The sequence below is a fragment of the Vipera ursinii genome, assembly GCF_947247035.1.
Source record: "Vipera ursinii genome assembly, chromosome: 3".
NCBI classification, from domain to species: Eukaryota; Metazoa; Chordata; class Lepidosauria; order Squamata; family Viperidae; genus Vipera; species Vipera ursinii.
In genome coordinates, this window is record NC_139516.1 from 33435298 (window position 1) to 33452599 (window position 17302).

The 17302-nt window shown below is 36.8% G+C and overlaps 1 protein-coding gene across 1 annotated transcript in view; it reads left to right on the forward strand.

Annotated features, from left to right (window-relative positions):
• The window catches only part of LOC310638170 (fer-1-like protein 4), a gene marked incomplete at its 5' end in the record, with an annotated part of 67854 nt that overhangs the window by 31639 nt on the left and 18913 nt on the right, over window positions 1-17302 (forward strand). Inside the window, 12 exons of the mRNA XM_083358997.1 lie at window positions 139-291; window positions 801-984; window positions 2522-2646; window positions 5630-5764; window positions 7843-8016; window positions 8939-9055; window positions 11055-11216; window positions 11761-11929; window positions 12520-12656; window positions 13783-13914; window positions 14557-14596; window positions 15235-15341. Of these exons, the coding sequence (XP_083215123.1) occupies window positions 139-291; window positions 801-984; window positions 2522-2646; window positions 5630-5764; window positions 7843-8016; window positions 8939-9055; window positions 11055-11216; window positions 11761-11929; window positions 12520-12656; window positions 13783-13914; window positions 14557-14596; window positions 15235-15341 (1635 nt within the window). The remainder of the gene's footprint in view (window positions 1-138; window positions 292-800; window positions 985-2521; window positions 2647-5629; window positions 5765-7842; window positions 8017-8938; window positions 9056-11054; window positions 11217-11760; window positions 11930-12519; window positions 12657-13782; window positions 13915-14556; window positions 14597-15234; window positions 15342-17302) is intronic.

Sequence of the window (17302 nt, forward strand, 5' to 3'; positions counted from 1 at the left end):
TAGAAAAACATATTTAGAGTGTTTAGAAGTCTTTACTGTCTCTGTGAATATACAAAGAGTAGTTTGCACAATAAACTTTCTTGTTTATTCAACAAATGAAAAACTTTTGTTTTGTACTGATTTTGTCATCATCTTCAGCCTCAGTGTTCTATTCCTGATGTCCTGATCTGGATGTTTAGCAACAACAAGCGTGTTGCCTATTCAAGGATCCCTGCACAGAATATCCTTTATGCAGTGGTGGAAGAGGAAAAAGGCAAGAACTGTGCAAAGATCCAAACTGTCTTTCTAAAGGTAGACATTATTCATTTCATCATTAGCTGATGAACTAATCATTATTATTCATCATTAAACCTATTTAGTTAAAAAAAAGAGCAGGATAAATAATCAAATCAAATCAAATATTTTTATTATGGTCTTTAACCAGCCTTTATAATAGAAATAGAAAAATAGTTCAATTCAAGAATTCATTATCAGGGGAAAAACAATAAGAAAATAAAGTAACATATATAGTTAACTTTTGTGATTATATGACTTGATGAAGATATTTGACCACCTGATTTTTTAGTGTAAGGTTAGCATCCCTTAAAAAGTAATAAACGTAACATTTATCATTATGACTTTCAAAATTAGAGATAATTGGGGAGATCAGAGCACAGCTTGGCCCATCTAAAAAAAGGACACCTTATGAGGACACAAGTAATTAAAGCTTAGGGTGGTGAGTGTAAGTTTAAGAATGAGCAGGATAAATAGTGAATATTAATCGAGCAACATCAAGGTAGTAACATTGTTTGGGCTTAAAGGTTCCAGGGTCACGCACTGAAGAGATCTTTGCAAAACTGGAAATCTATATGTGGCTTGGAATAACTAAGTATGTGAAGAACAGTACTGCAGAACTTCCAGAAGAATTCAAACACATCTATGACAAAACACAGAAACTTGCAAGCATTCCAAAATACTTCCCACCCATCCAACTCAGCAGAGATGGTGAGTTTAATGCTCGGAGAACCCTGGAAACAGAGTTGATTCAGATGATTTTTTTCTAATACAAATAATGAGAGACATTATTTATTTGTTCATCATTTTAGGCAGAATGGTAATATTTGCTTTTGGCTTGGTCTATTGTATATAGGGACGTGGTGGCTCAGTGGGTTAGGATGCTGAGCTTGTCGATCAGATGGTAGGCAGTTTGGCGGGTCGAATCCCGAGTGCCGCGTAAAAGAGTGAGCGCCTATTACTCGTCCCAGCTTCTGCCAACCTAGCAGTTCGAAAGCACGTAAAAATGCAAGTAGAAAAATAGGGACCACTACGGTGGGAAGGTAACAGCGTACCGTGCCCCTTTGGTGTCTAGTCATGCCGGCCACATGACCACAGAGACGTCCTCGGACAAGTGCTGGCTCTTCGGCTTTGAAACGGAGATGAGCACCGGCCCCTAGAGTTGGAAACGATTAGCACACATGTGCGGGCGAACCTTTACCTTTACCTATTGTGTACTAGTATCATTTACAGATAAATTAGGCTACTAGAACTTGCTCAACAAAACATGGTCTAGGAATCCAGGGTTAATCTTAAATTTCAGAGCTACTTATGGATGTCTCCACTAAATCTATAATTTTAGCTCTTAGAGCAGTGTTCCCTAAATGTGCTGTCTGTTGTGTTTCTGCATAGTCACTTTTGTAAGAATTATTTTTCTGAACACTTTCTCAACAGAAAGTTCATTCTATTGCACTGGAAACTATTGAATGATTCAATTATACCCAATTCAGAATCATATCCTAATTAGCAGATGGCACTGCCTAGCTGACCTTGATTAATCTAAAAAAAAAAACCCTAAGCATGATTAGATGTGGTTAGTGTTTGAATAGCTGTAAGCTGGAGCAGAAAATCTAAAATACATTTTGGGAGAATGCAGAGACTATTTTTATTTAGTGAATAAATAAGCAAATACAGGTAGTTCTCATTTAGTGACTACAACTGACACAGGCAACTTGATCATTAAGTGAAGTGGTCACTAAGTGAGACAGAGCTGTGCTTATGATCTTGTTTCAGCTTTCTTTTGCTTTACAGATCTGCAAAGGTCATAAATATGGCAATTGATCATAAAATTATTTTTCATCACTGTTGCAAGGCAGTGACTAAACAAGAACCACCTGTATAGTAGTTATTATAGTTATTCCTATCTAACATGGCAAGACATCATTTTATTCCCATCTTGGTATAAACTAGTTAGAGAAGTACCTGTAATTCTCAAGACAGCCATAATTGAAATCTATGGATATCACATTTATTTATTTATTTATTTATTTATTTATTTATTTATTTATTAATTAAATTTCTACACCGCCCTTCTCCCAAAGGACTCAGGGCAGTGTACAGGGCGATAAAATACAACATACAAAAGTAAAAAGTAAAATTAAATTAATATAGCTTATTACTACGGAAAATCTCCCTCTCTCTCTCTCTCTCTCTCTCTCTCTCTCTCTCTCTCTCTCTCTCTCTCTTTCCTCCCATCCCCCCCCCTCAGACTTCAGTTACTTTCAGCTTCGAGCTCATTTGTATCAGGCAAGGGGAATTCTTTCTGCTGATGAAAATGGCCTTTCAGATCCGTTTGCAAGAGTGGTGTTTTCAACACAGTGCCAATCTACAACGGTAAGAATATTTGCAGACATTGTGAATAAATTGCAGATACAGTAAATACTGAAATGGCAACATTTTCCGTCCCCCTCCCCCCATAAATGTCTGTACTGATTTAATTTAATTTAATTTAATAATATTTCTATACCGCCCTTCTCCCGAAGGACTCAGGGCGGTGAACAGGGCAAGAATAAAAATACAAAATTACAAAAGTTAAAACAAGATTAAATAAATGCCCATATTAAAATACATCTTAAAAACCCAATAAAAACAATACAACCCCCCCCCCCCAATCCCCTCATCAGGCCAGGCCAGCTGATCCTGCCCCTATCCGCTCACCAAATATTTAAATCATGTTTTGCAACAACATCCACAGTGGCTGCCTGATTTCTGATATTTTTACTTATTTATGACATTAATCCCAGGGGCATCCATGGGGGTGGGGCAGGATTGTCCAAAATGGAAGCTATGACCATGTGATTGAAGCCCCACTCCTTTTTTACATGCTCTCTTGACTTTTTAAATTCCTCTACAGGTATCTTTCTTCCAAAGCTAAATGAATTTCTGCTCTGCCTAGTCTTCAGTTTATCAAACTGCTGTTATGTTCCTCCTCCCATTTTCTTTCCCTCCTGGAGGTGGGCTGAGAAATAATGACTGGTCCCAAATCACCCAGTGATTACTATGACCACAAATGATTTTGAACAGGATCTCCTTGGTCTTGGTTGAACACCTGAACCATTACATTTATTTATTTCTTTGTTACATTTATTCCTTGCCCTTCTTTCAGGTGCTGAAGAGGGGGTACGTAGTGCTCCCCCTTATTTTTCTCCCAAGAAGAGCACTGTGAGATACGTTGGACTGAGTAAGAGCAGAAACCTAGGGGTTTCCAGTCCTAGTCCCACACTTTCGCCACTACATCTCATATAATTGTATTATATTTATATTTCCATGGTTCATGCCATACTGTAGCTCTGTTAGAAGAGTCTCAAATGATTGAATGGGTCCACACTGGAGAAAATTATCCATAAGATCTTTCCAGTTGTATGAATTTTTAATTTTACCTTTTCAAAAATGTTATATTAACTTGAGCAGAGTTTAAATTGGAAGAACTTGGGGAAAGACTGGGAAGGAATGGGGGAGAAGAGCATTTTACTCTAGAAGAAGCAGCACACCTAGATGTGAGAGGTGTGGGAAGGAAGTGTTTCAGAGAGACTTACCTTAAATAATTCACTGTAAATCTAGCTGGGAATTTAGTTTCAGTTTTCAAGAATAACTTTTTGTTGATTACTCTTTACTAGTATCATACGTGTTTTTGAAACCATGTGATTCTTGCTTGTTTAGTTTGGCAGCTGTTGCAGCACTTAACCTTTCTTAATATTTTCTCCACAAAGTATTTCAAATTTCAGTCTCCATTACTCCTGCCTCACTTCAGATTTTTTTTTAGTAAGGGAAAGGGGAAAGGCAGACATTATTTTTTTCCTCCAGGCAGAAGTAAATCAATTGGGAATGAATATTAGTGAGGGGAAAATAGGCAGCAAAGAAAAGGCTATGTTCTTTTTTGTCACTGCTTAAACCTAGGATATTTCCATATGTGATGTTTGCATCACTTCAAAATCAGCTCTGAATCCATGCAATCCAAATTAGTCACATCTTCAGTAGCTGAGCCAACTTATTTTCAGATCAGTTGTGTTGAAAGTGATTCCCCTTAAAAACACTGAAATTCTGCAGAGTTTGTGTGCAAAACATTACAACATTAGTGGCAACATTTGCTTCTTTCAGCCCCCAGATCCAGAATATTCTACTCCATTCTCATAGAATTGTAGCTATTAGGTTTTGTAGGTCTTTTAAATATAGGCCAGAGGCCTTAAGGGTTTTGGAAATTCCGATGTTGAAATTTTCTAGTCTTTCTTTCTTTCTGTTGTGTAGCCGGTTCTTGCAGGCATTGAGCGAGACGGAAGGTTCAAAACAGCAACATGCTTTATTGAAGGTCAGAACAGAACAGAAGCAACAAGGGAGCTGCTATGCAGCTATTTATACAGTTGGCCGGTAGGCGGTGACCAATAGATTTGAAGCATAGGTTTCCTGCCCAAAGACCTACTTAGCTGGCTGGAGACAACCAGTCTGGGCTGGCTAGCAACCATTACAAAATATACATGAACTAGCACTTAGCAATTGAATGCAAGCAGTTAGCAATCAGTGCAACAAGAGCAAACACTTACAACATATACAAAAGGCCCTTCCTTCCTTCCTTCCTTCCTTCCTTCCTTCCTTCCTTCCTTCCTTCCTTCCTTCCTTCCTTCCTTCCTTCTTTCCTTCCTTCCTTCCTTCCTTCCTTCCTTCCTTCCTTTCTTTCTTTCTTTCTTTCTTTCTTTCTTTCTTTCTTTCTTTCTTTCTTTCTTTCTTTCTTTCTTTCATGAAGGCATGGGTGGAAGGCAGGAGATTGAATTGATGCATTCTTTGCACTCTCCTATTGGCTTAGGTTTGAGGGAGAAATATGATGTTCTTATAGTGGTTCAAGGTTGACAGCTATGAAGAAAATCACTGTTCAACTGTTTGAAGTTTAGAGAGCAGAAATATCACTAGTGTAGTGTAAATGTTCCCTCATAGATGCTTCAGATTGTTTCCGAATTCTAAAAAAAATGCTGGAGATAAGACGTAATTGTATATTTTCCTGTATCTACATTAGTTTTAAATAGTTATGGGGAGTATCAGTGTCATTGGCTGGCAATGTCTAAAGTTGGCAGACTATTGTCTTCCTTTACTTTCCTTTGGAGTATGAGTCATCAACAGATTATCTCTGCTTTTTCAGATAAGATGCCATGATGCTTTTCATGCAAACAGAAACTGTAGGAAAAGCTATTTATTGTTATTGTCCCAGCCTGAACTTATCATACTACCAGAATAGCGTGTATGTCTGGCCAATTGTGCAATAGGATGAAAAACAGCACTCATCAGCTCCTTCTGTCACTGTCAATAACCTCAATATTTATTAATTCAGGTATTGGAAGAAACACTCAGCCCAATGTGGAATGAATTACTTCTGTATGATCAGCTTGTAATTGATGGAAAGAAAGAGGACTTGAAGACAGAGACTCCAATAGCTATTGTCAATATTTTTGACCACAATAAATTTGTAAGAGTACTTTTTCTTTATAAACCTTTAAATCTGCTTCTTATTGCTAAAAAGAGATTTCAAAGTAGAGAACAATTTTCAAAAGTTTACAATAAATTAAAGCAATGTTTGAATTAAAAACATGATTAAAAGCATTAGAGAACAATATTGAACTAAATCAGAAAGCCTAGCACCATCAGTTTAATGAAGTACCTGGATAAACAGTCTTGTCTTAAACTCATACCAAGAGCTTAGAAGATTCATTGGCAATCATTGGCCTGAAAAATTCATAACCTGAGAGATTGTATTGGGAGTACTTTTTCTTGAGCCACCGTGTAGTAACTCACTGGTAAATGCAGTATCCTTAAGAACCTTTGATTCTGCAGACTGTCGTTTCCACATGACTTACCTTTATTGAAGAAAATTGCATAGCTAAGGGAAGCTCTACACATGATATTTGCATCAGTCTCATGATGTTGGTGTACTTTAGATCTTTTTGGCAGATAAGTCAGTTAATTTCTGGCTCAGCTGTGATGTAGGAGGAAATGCTATAAATGTTTTGCAATGCAGGTAGTCCTTGATTTACAACAGTTCATTTAGTGACTGTTCAAAGTTACAACGACACTGAAAAAGTGACTTATGACTGCTGCAGCATCCCCATGGTCATGTGACTAAAATTTCAATGCTTGGCAACTGGTTCATATTTATGACGGTTGCAGTGTCCTGGGATCATCATGATGAACTTTTGCAACCCTCTGACAAGCAAAGTCAATGAGAAAGCCAGATTTACTTAGCAACAGTGTTACTAACTAAACAACTGCAATGATTCACTTAACAACTGTGGCAAGAAAAGTCATAAAATGGGGCAAACTCACTTAACAAATGTCTCATGTAGCAACATAAATTTTGAGCTCAATTGTGGTCATAAATCGAGGGCTACCTGTATTAACTAGATGTGGAAGGGGTGCAAATTTCCAGTGCAGGAACTCTCCTATTGTCCCCATTCTCGGCTTTTTGGCTTTTGCCCCTCTCTATGGAAGTGAAGATGCCATAAAGCTTCACCTGTCTTTATTGAGTTTTAAAATTCAGAAACTCTCTCTGATCCCTGTTGAAATCAATGTTCCAAGCTTTTTAGAAATCACTGCCTTTTTCCCAAAGGTAAATAGGGGTAGCAATAAAAACAGGAATGGACTACTATCTAGGAGGTAAAGTAAAAGGTAAGAGTCCCTGTGGATTTTGCTCCACTAAGTCATTGGCCGACTATAGGGGGCAGTGCTCATCTCCTTTTCAAGACCATGGAGCCAGTGCTCTCTGAAGACATTTCCACAATCATTTGGCCAGCCTGATTTCACAAATGCTGTTACCTTCCCATCCAAGTGGTACCTCTTCATCTGCTTGCATTTGCATGCTTTCAAACAACTAGGTTGGCAGGAGCTGGGGCAAGGACAGCAGCTTACCCTGTTGCATGGCTCTTGAGTCTCGAACTGGGCTGCTGACTTTCTAGCGGACAAGCCCAGCATCTTAACTGCTGAGCCACTGTACTGCCCCTGGACTACTCCGTCTAGTCAGTCATCAAAATTATTAGGCTTTGCATGTTTCAAAAATGGTTTGGAAATTAGTCTCCAGACTTCATATAAGTGCTACATCTCTCTGCTATTCTTTAAATGAGCCAAACGTCTTGCTGGGTTCCTATAAAAGTCTGAAAAGAAGTGTTGCAAGTGCTGTAAGAGTTGCTTTAAGAATGGACTCCTTCAAGCAACAGCAACTTTTGCTAGGGTGGTGCTCAGTTACAAGAATATTCTACATCTGTGTTTCTCAACCCCAGCAAGTATAAGATGTGCAAACTTCAATTCCCAAGCTGGCTAAAGAATTCTGGGAGTTGAAATCCACATATTTTAAAACGGTTGAGATTGAAAAACACAGTTCTTAATGAAATTTATAAGCAAAGAGATAATTTAGAAGCAATGAATCTGATACCATTAGGGATAGAACACTTGTCATCTGAGTAAAATGCCCTTGAATCCTTTGGTAGTAAGCTTTAGTGATCCCAAAATAATGTGCATGTATAATACTGATCTGATGCTTGCTTTTTTCTATAGGGCTCACCAGAGTTCCTTGGTCGAGCCTTTGTTACCCCACAGGTGAAGCTGGTGGATGAGCCTTACAGCAAACCTTCTCTCCAATTTTTTGATATTTATAAGGGCCATAAATCAGCTGGGGAATTAATTGCTGTATTTGAACTGATTGAACTGGATTATAGTGGTTACTTAGAGGTATGTGTTTGTATTGCCATCACCGATTGATAGATATTGATTTCCTGAACCTCAATTAGCAAATCCATTCATTTTGTGCATTTTTAAAATTAGCCATTTAATTTACATTTTGATTTAATGGACATTCATTAGTCCATAAATTCTAGAGTTTGCTGAACTTGGAAACAGGAATAGGTTGAAAATATCCCTACTAGACACAAGATGCATGTTCAGTAATGTATATTTCTAGCAGTACATTGAGCATAACAAGTAGACCTACATCTGCCATGTTTTCTTAATAAGATAGATTTTCATTTTGTAGCAGAATATGGTAGTGGTGGAGAAGGTTATGCTTAAGATTTAAAAGCTAGATCATAATTTACAATCTGTAAAATTACTCAATAAAATAGTGAATGAAAACAAGTTACTATGTAGTAAGTGCCTTTTCATCTCTTTAGCACAACCAGTGTGCAATTAGGAAATATTTCTGGGTAAGAAAGTATCACTTTCAGAAAAATATCATGTGATAGTTCCATTTTAGAAAGGTAACTGATTTTGATAGCAATTATCAAATAAATATCATGCTTCAATGATGGCATTTCTCACTAATAAAGTAACGCATAAATGATATTGTTTTATACCAATATAGCTTCATCATTCCTCTCTTTGTGTAAATTAGCAAACAAATCAAAGACTCTTTAGTTAATCATAGTTTTCTGTGACATAAGAGCTATGAAATGTTTGATTACTATTTCAGAAAATGCTATAGCTTATTAATTTAAAAAACTGCCATTAATAATTTAAAAATCCCTCTCATTTTTTTGGTAACTCATACAAAGTATGGAGACTATAGGATTGGGCTTGCTTAGATCTTTTGGCAACAACCATATTTATACATGCTCACAAAGATTTTTTTAAAATTGCTTTGAACTTTATTTTCTAGCCATCTGTGCCTAATGATGTAGACCCCAAAGAGCCAGACTATTTGGGGGATCCCCGTTCTGGACGATTCATTATTCCTGAGGGAATCCGCCCAATCCTTAAAGAATTTCGCATAGAGGTAAAAATATTTTCTAAAAGATATTCCATGGAAATAATTATTGAATATAACCAACCTGTTTAAAGTGACTATCCAGATAAGGGGACGGAAAATGAAATTCTTTGTTAGTATTACCATATACTTTTATCAGCAATCCACATGCTGTATGCCATAAATAAATAAATAAATAAATACCTTTATCCATGTGCCAAAATAATGGCAAATAAATTGTATGGGTAATAACAAGACTTATGTTACAGCTAATTATGTTTGTGTATGCAGAAATTAGATTAAGAAACTAAGAAGCTATAAATTAATATATCTGTTCAACAATTTTTGCTTTTTTAACTTTTTTTTAACTTTTGAGAATTATAAAGTGAGTCCATCGAGAGAAGTAGCCTAGACTGAGGTATTTTGCTGAAATTGTACAATTAATATACAACCCATGACACATTGGGTCATTCTTCTTTCCAAACATAAAATAGGTTTCTGGCATTTCCCCTTCCCTCACAATCCTCCTCCTCCTCTTCACAGAACTGCCTGCCACTTTGCTGGGGAGAAAGGGAGCAAAGGGAATGAGTAAAACTGCAACTCCTCTCTCCATTCTGGCATGTGCCCAAGAGCACATGCTCCCTCCAGGGAGAAAGAGGGTTCACCCATCAACTGCTAGTGCCTCTCAGCCACTCCTACCTTACCAGTAGGCATTGGAGTCACTCCCTCATTTTTTCCTCATTAACTATCACCATTAAGAGATTTCAAATTTCAGCCTCAGTTCCAAAGCAGCCGATGGCTGCATGCCCAATGGGCCTTGCCTCTAGCCCAGGGGTGTCAAGCTGCTGGCCCATGGGCCAGTTGCATCATACAGAGGCCACGCCTACCCCAGCTCCGGCAATGCAAAAAAAGTTGCGATACGTCATGACACGTCATGTGACACAGTGTGTTTGACACCCATGCTCTAGCCAATTGGGTGCAGGGCCCAGAGGGAGGCAGGAAGGAGTGTGTGGCAAGGCTCTTCCCATCTTTCCTTGCACCACACAACATATGGGTTTCTGGGAAGTGCATGTGGAAGGTGGTGGCATAACATGGCCACAGCTTTGCCAAATTTCAATCCCACAGTAGTCATGGATCCCAGATTTTGGATGCATTCTGTAAATTTGAAGTATGTTGATTTAAAAATTGTTGCTCTATGATGCACAATTTTGCCCAATTGAAAGTTACAAAGTATCAAACAGATAAAAATTTAGCAATGTATAGATTTATGAAGTTTACATTATTTTTCTAAATCAGAATTTTCAATATGTAGATTAACCCACAGTAATTTAAATTGAGTATACTGTGAGATATAACATAATAAGTTGTAATTTCCCATAATGTAGACTAGGACATTAGTTTATAAATGATAACTATGTAGAGTTAGTATTTTAAAGTATAGCCACATTATTACACAACCAAAGCACAGCCATGTTTAATCAATGCATGAACTCTGCTAGGCAATGACATACACAGCTTCTGGCTTGAGATATATACCAGGCACTGCATTGTACAGATAAACAGGAAAACTGATAAAGGAATACCAAAGAAGTGATAAATGAAGGGGCTGAGGGTTCAGCAAGTTTGGGAGACAAAAAGGGCTTAACTAACTTTAAACATTTAAGTGTGATGGCACCTTATAGGCGGAATGTATCACTGGCCTGGGTCTATTAGGTGGGCCTGGAAAGGAGGAACTGTGTGGCCAGGAAAGGATGTATTTAAACTTCGGAGATCTGAAGTAGGTGTGGTCTTTTGCTTGCAGCTTTGAGATCCACCAGCCTTTGCAAACGCTTTGTTATTAAAACTTTGTTATTTCCAACAATTTGAGTGTGAGCCTTGTTTTTCTCACAATGCTATAAGCAGAGAAGAGTTTGTTAATTTGGGATACAACTGTCACACAATTCAGTGTGACTTAAAACTTCCTTTAGAGAAGGAGAATGCTTGGCCTTATTCTAACCTAAGACATTTACAGTATTTGCTTCTCTCTTAGATCTTGTTTTGGGGCCTGAGAGATCTGAAACGTGTGAATCTATTTGAGGTTGACCAGCCACAGGTGATAATTGAATGTGCTGGAAAGAAAGTGGAATCAGAAGTGATCACAACTTACAAAGAGAACCCCAATTTCAATGAACTTGTTAAATTTGTTAATGTGGTAAGTGATAATTAGGAGGCAGATTCCAAAAGTTAAGATAATTGTAATAGAACTAATCAAGTTAGAATTGTACAAATCTGATCTAGGGGATGGTTTGCCGAACTTTCCCCCCTTCTCCTTTATTCAGTAAACAAGAGTAACAAAGTGAGCAGGTTAGCTCAGAATGAGCTCTAAACTGCTAGACTTTTCTCAATAAAAAGGAGAAATCAAAATATGTCACTAAACTCCTCAATGGTCTTCCACGTTGCCATTACAGGAAGGACCATTATCTTTTATACAGCATCCACATGCATATCTTTTTGTTAAATACTGTTTTCTTCTCTTTATAACCATTGAGAATCCTACAGCATATAGCTGATTTTCAGTGGAAATGGCCAATGGCAATCTGCATATTGAATTACTGGATATCTGATCAAGAAATGAAATGCGTACTTCTGTTATTGTATCACTGGAAATTCAGTGAAACATCATAATAATCCACTTATCTTAGAAATACTATGGATTGTTCTGAAATTCATTTGGTTGACTTTCTTTTTTTTAATAGGAACTTCCAGAACAGGTATACTTACATCCGCCTCTCAGTATCTTTGTGGTGGAGAAGAGAGCCTTTGGACGCTCTGTCCTCGTGGGAACTCACATAGTTTCTCATATTATGAAATTTGCTCCTAAAGAAGTAGATGAACTGGAAGAGGAAACAGATAATCCTCCCAAGAGTGAGTTTTTAGAGTTTTTAGTACATCATCCAATGAAATGAAATAGAGTGTAATGCATTGGGATTCATGATATGTAGAGTATAGTATCTGCTTTGTAAATTATTTTTGTCAGTTAATACAGATAGTCCTCAACTTACAACAGTTTATTTAGTGACCATTCAAAGTAACAATGGCACTGAATATGTGATGTATGACCGTTTTCACACTTACAACTGTTCCAGTATCCCCATGATCATGTGATCAAAATTCAGACACTTGGCAACTGACTCATATTTATGACAATTGCAGTGTCCTGCGGTAATATGATCCCCTTTTGCGACCTTCTGACAAGCGAAGTCAATGGGGAAGCCAGATTCACCTAACAGCCATGTCAGTAACTTAACAACTACAGTGATTCACTTAATAACTGTGGCAAGAAAAGTCATTAAATGGGGCAAAATTCACTTGACAAATGTTTCACTTAACAACAGAAATTTAGGGCTCCCTTGTAAATTGAGGATTACCTGTATAAAGAAATGTCCTGACTTGTCGCCCCTAGAAATAAAAGCATGTATTTGCATTATACACATGGTTAATATCTTTTATTTCAGAAAGGAAAGCATCAGATAAACCAAATATCTCCCAAAAGGTAATGACCCTTGGTGCAACTGCTGGGCAGACTGTAATAAATATTGGTGCAGCTGCTGGAGACCTAGGAAATAAAGCTAACCCCCTCAAGCTTGTCAAGGTGAGTGCAGCAAAGCTTCAGGTTTACTCTAACAAGAGATTCCGTAATGTTGGTTGTATAATACATACATGGATGCTTTAGAAAAAATATTGATATGATGGCACCAATTAAATGGCAAAGAAGGAAATATAAATGGGAAATTCAGGAAAGCAAACAAATAAAAAGGGAACCTAAAATATTTTAAGAGCCTGTTTGGGGTAATGTTTAAGGCATCAGTCTAGAAATCAGGAAGCTATGAGTTCTAATTCTGATTTAGGCATGAATTCAGCTGGATGACATGTCTAGTAACTTCCAAAACACTTCTGAGTGACAGTGATCAGGAACCTCCCACCGCCAGATTCAGGAAGAAGCACCCAAGGCAAAATTGTGCAAAGGACCTCCAGATTGCAGAATGAATCCAAGTGAGGCAATGCAACTTCATCCAGATTCAAGGATCAATTCATTTCCCTAGAGCCCCAAATTCACAGCTACTTTTTCTTGGAATGGTGGAGCTGAAATCTGTTCTTTCCTATCAGATCCCCAAGACCTCCAAACTGCTTCACTTGGATGATTGGGGCCATGATGGGCAATTAAGTGTTACCAGCATGCTAAGATACTGCACCGCATGCCAAAAGTTCATTCCTCCAACAGCTTTACTATCTAATATACATATTAAACAGGAGAAGGTAGAGAGTAGAGCCTTGAGGTATACACAAAGCAAGGGTTTTGGACTAGACCATTTCCCCCCAAACACTGACTACAACCAGCTCTGGAGAAAGAACCCATCTAGAAAGTCCCCCACCTTCCAACTCCTCAATGCTGACAAGAGATCAAGGAGGACTAGGATGGATGCACTGTCCCTGTTCTCAGCCCACCAGAAGTCAAGAGCAAGCACAATCAAAGCTCTCTCAGTGTTGCATCCTAGTTTGAAACAGATCCAGATAATCTACTTCCATTCAGGACCCTTTGGAGCCGCAGGCTGACCACCTTCTTAATGACCTTCTTACCTTGATAGTAATAATGAGATAATTATTCAGTGTTTATATATGGATATTGTGAAGTAATCTTCTAGCAGTTGTTGGAGAGGTCCAACAAGATTGTTCTACATTTCCACATAATAGATGGAATTTATGTCATTTATATTCAGGCTCCACTGAAAAAAATTCCTATTGATAAATTGGTACCAAAAGAGGAAGAATTTGAGGAGGAAAAGCCTGAGAAGGAAGAACTGGATTGGTGGTCCAAGTACTATGAATCATTAAAGGAATTAAATAAACAGGTAATCATGGACCCAACAGTATAATTTATATTGTATTATAATGAGATATGTGACTGAGTTAGATAACCTGTCCCTTTTAACTTATTGATTATAAAGTATAAAGTTCGGGTGCTAGAAGGAAAAGGGGCTGTTTGAACAGTAAAATCTGCTAAAATAGGTAAAATAGCTGCCTGTTGATTTAATTTAGATTATGAATTTCTTTTTTTTTACCATTCCCATATTTCTCTCTTTGCTCTTCAATGCATTAACTGATTTTCCAAATAGAGATGGGCTGCAATCTCTTATCAATAAACCTAGGATTAATTCTCAATGTGACAATTACTGTGTAGGATTGCACTGCCAGCATTGTTTTTTTTAAACTCTATGAAAACCTTGCACTGTTACTCATAATAAGAACTCTGTAGAACAGGTAAGAGGAAAAGGGTCTCACACAAAATAATTTAAAATTAGAGGAAGAGTGCTGAATATCCTTATCCACAATGGGTTTTAAATAATCAGTGTTTCAAGTGCTGAATTTATTAATTTCTTGCATTTTACTGTAAAATTCGCATTAGAAAACTGTAAGAAATTTATTAAGACCATAAAATGGTAACTCTGATTGACATCTGTTATAACTCAGTTAAAAGCCATTCTCTTTTGCAGTCTCTTAGTGATGAAGAAGAGGATGATGCAAATGATGCAGGTGAGCTAGTCATGCTATAGAACAGCGTTCCTTAACTCTGTATCTTCACAATGCCTTAAATTACACCTTTCGTCTTCCATAACTAGCATACACAGGAGGGATTATATTGGCCCAGCAAGCACCAGGGCAGGGGAATACTAGTGACAAAATTTCTCCAGATTGTTACCTATTTGAAGTTTCAGTTTTCTTTACCAGAAAGAGATCAACACTGTCTTTGTACACATCAATAAAATGAACAGAGATTGTAACTAAACACCAAGTCAGTGGTTGATCCCCTGCTACCTCAGATCCTTATCCCAAAGTTTCTGCTTTCTCTAAAGTGCCAAGTACTTGTGGTGTCATCTGATTCTGACTATTCAAACAGGCTCCTGCTGTACCAACATTAAATTCTCTCTGTGAGAAGAAAAAGAAAATGTGGCCAACTCATTGTGCCATAAATAAAATTGGGGTGGTGGTGGTAGGTTTTGCTCTTAACTGTTGGAAGAGATCACTATTCTAAATAGAAGTAAAATGGACGCAGTAAAGAAAACAAAAAATTAAGTCATTAACTTTACCCAACTACTCAGAATCATTGCAGCCAGCAACTAATACTGTGAGCTGAGAAGAACACCAATCTAATTTCTCAGTATCTTCTTTAGATGGAGGGAATCTGAATGCTGCTTCTCTTGATGAGGATGTAGAAGATGAAATAGTTGTTGAAGCTGAGCCAGTTCGTCCAAAAAGGAAACTTATAGCAACATTAAAAGTAAGTCTTTGTAAAAAAAAATAACAAACTTACATAACTTACAAATTTAGCTAAATTTAGTATATTTACTGAAGCAGTTCTAGTTTCTTCACATGGATTCCTTACACATGGCAGTCTTGAGGGATGAACAGATGAAGAAATTTATTTAATCATGTTATGTCAGAGACATAATTTGTTACGATCATTTGTTCAGTGTTCATGTTGTCTATTCTCTTTGTCTTTCTCCTTTAAAGCTAAAAGCCAAGTAAAACAGGCTGAGCAGAGAGGTAGCTGGTTGCTGTGTCCTACTGTCCATACCTTTGCTCAGTGCTTTTTTTGTAAAAGAAAAAGGTGCTGGAACTCACACATGTCATACAACCCGGCTTGCCTACCCTACAAGGTTCCATCCAAAAAAGGGGCCGGAACTCTGTTCTGAGCATTCTATGACAAAAATAGCCCTGCCTTTGCTTCTTTAAACAGTATGCAACTCTTCTATTAAACAGAAGCCCCAAGAGAACTATGGCACCTTACAGACAAAAAAAACCCATATTATGACATATGTTCATGTGATCTTGAATCCAATTCATGCAATAGCATTCTAAAGTTCGGTTACAAAAACTGGAGATATTGTCAGCAGTCAAGGAAAATGAAATGTAAAAAAAGAATATAAAGTAAGGTCATGATAGTGGCTATTCATAAAACAAGCATCATTGTATTTGATTAATTAATGCTTGTAATGAGCTAAAAATCTGTAATCTTGATTCAAGAAGAGATGATAGATTTGAACATCTTGATAAATGGTAGCTCACCTATTTCATACAGGTGTTCTTTAGTCATAACAATATGTCCTTCTGGAAAATTGCAATATTCAAAATATTGACGTTTTTGATATTAAATTGTGCCCATATTATTATTTTGCATAGAGCCTGGCTTCTTGAAGTGTGTGCATACTAAATAATTATAGTAATTTAAGATGATACTACAGATACATTCTTCACATTGAAAAATAAGTGTACAAATATTTCTACATAATAATGTATTCTGGCTGACAAAACACAATCATCAATGTGATTCTTTAAGTTGCACATTGCTGTAATAAAAATGCATCTTTGAAAAATAAAGCTGTGAATGAAAATATCAAATGGACTGCCAACACAATATATCTTTATTTTATTTCTTTATTTTACAATTTTTATATACTACATCCATCACTAGGTCTTAAATAAGACAACAAAAGACATGAGAACAAGTAATCAACTCATTACAGTTATCTAGTCTCCAACCATGGGTTTTTATCAAATTTTTCTTCAAATTTTTCTTCTGCTTAATTGAGTATAGGATACCAAGTTCAGTTGTTATAGTCAGGCTAGATACATCATTTTTTATAAGATTTTATTAATTTTTCTTTACATACAATAATAATTTTTTCAACCAACGTGCTGTCTGAGTTTAAAAATGTTAATACATATTTAATTCCTAATCCTTTATTCTTTCCTCTAAACATTGGTAAAGTAAGTCCCATGTTTGATAATATTCTGTTTCTTCTTTTTCTTTCAGTCTCATAGTTAGTCTGTCCATCTCTGCATTCCAGTATTTTTTTAATTATTTCTTCATTTGGTGGTATTCCTTCATTTTCTCCATATTGCGCAAATATTATTCTTGCCACTGTTGTGATGTGTAAAATCAAATATAGGCTTTGTTTGTTAATCTTTTCTGGCATTATACCTAGTAAAAAAAGTTCAGTTTTAAAGTCTACGTATTCTCCCAACATCTTTTCTAACCAAGTATGTATCTTTTTCCAATAATTCTTTGCTTTGTCACATGTCCACCAAACATGATAATACGTGCCTGAGTTATGTTTACATTTCCAACATCTATCTGACATATTTTTAAACATTTTTGTTAATCTTGCTGGTGGCAAATGCCATCTATAAAACATTTTATATAAATTTTCTTTATAAGAAGTTGACATTGTCAATTTA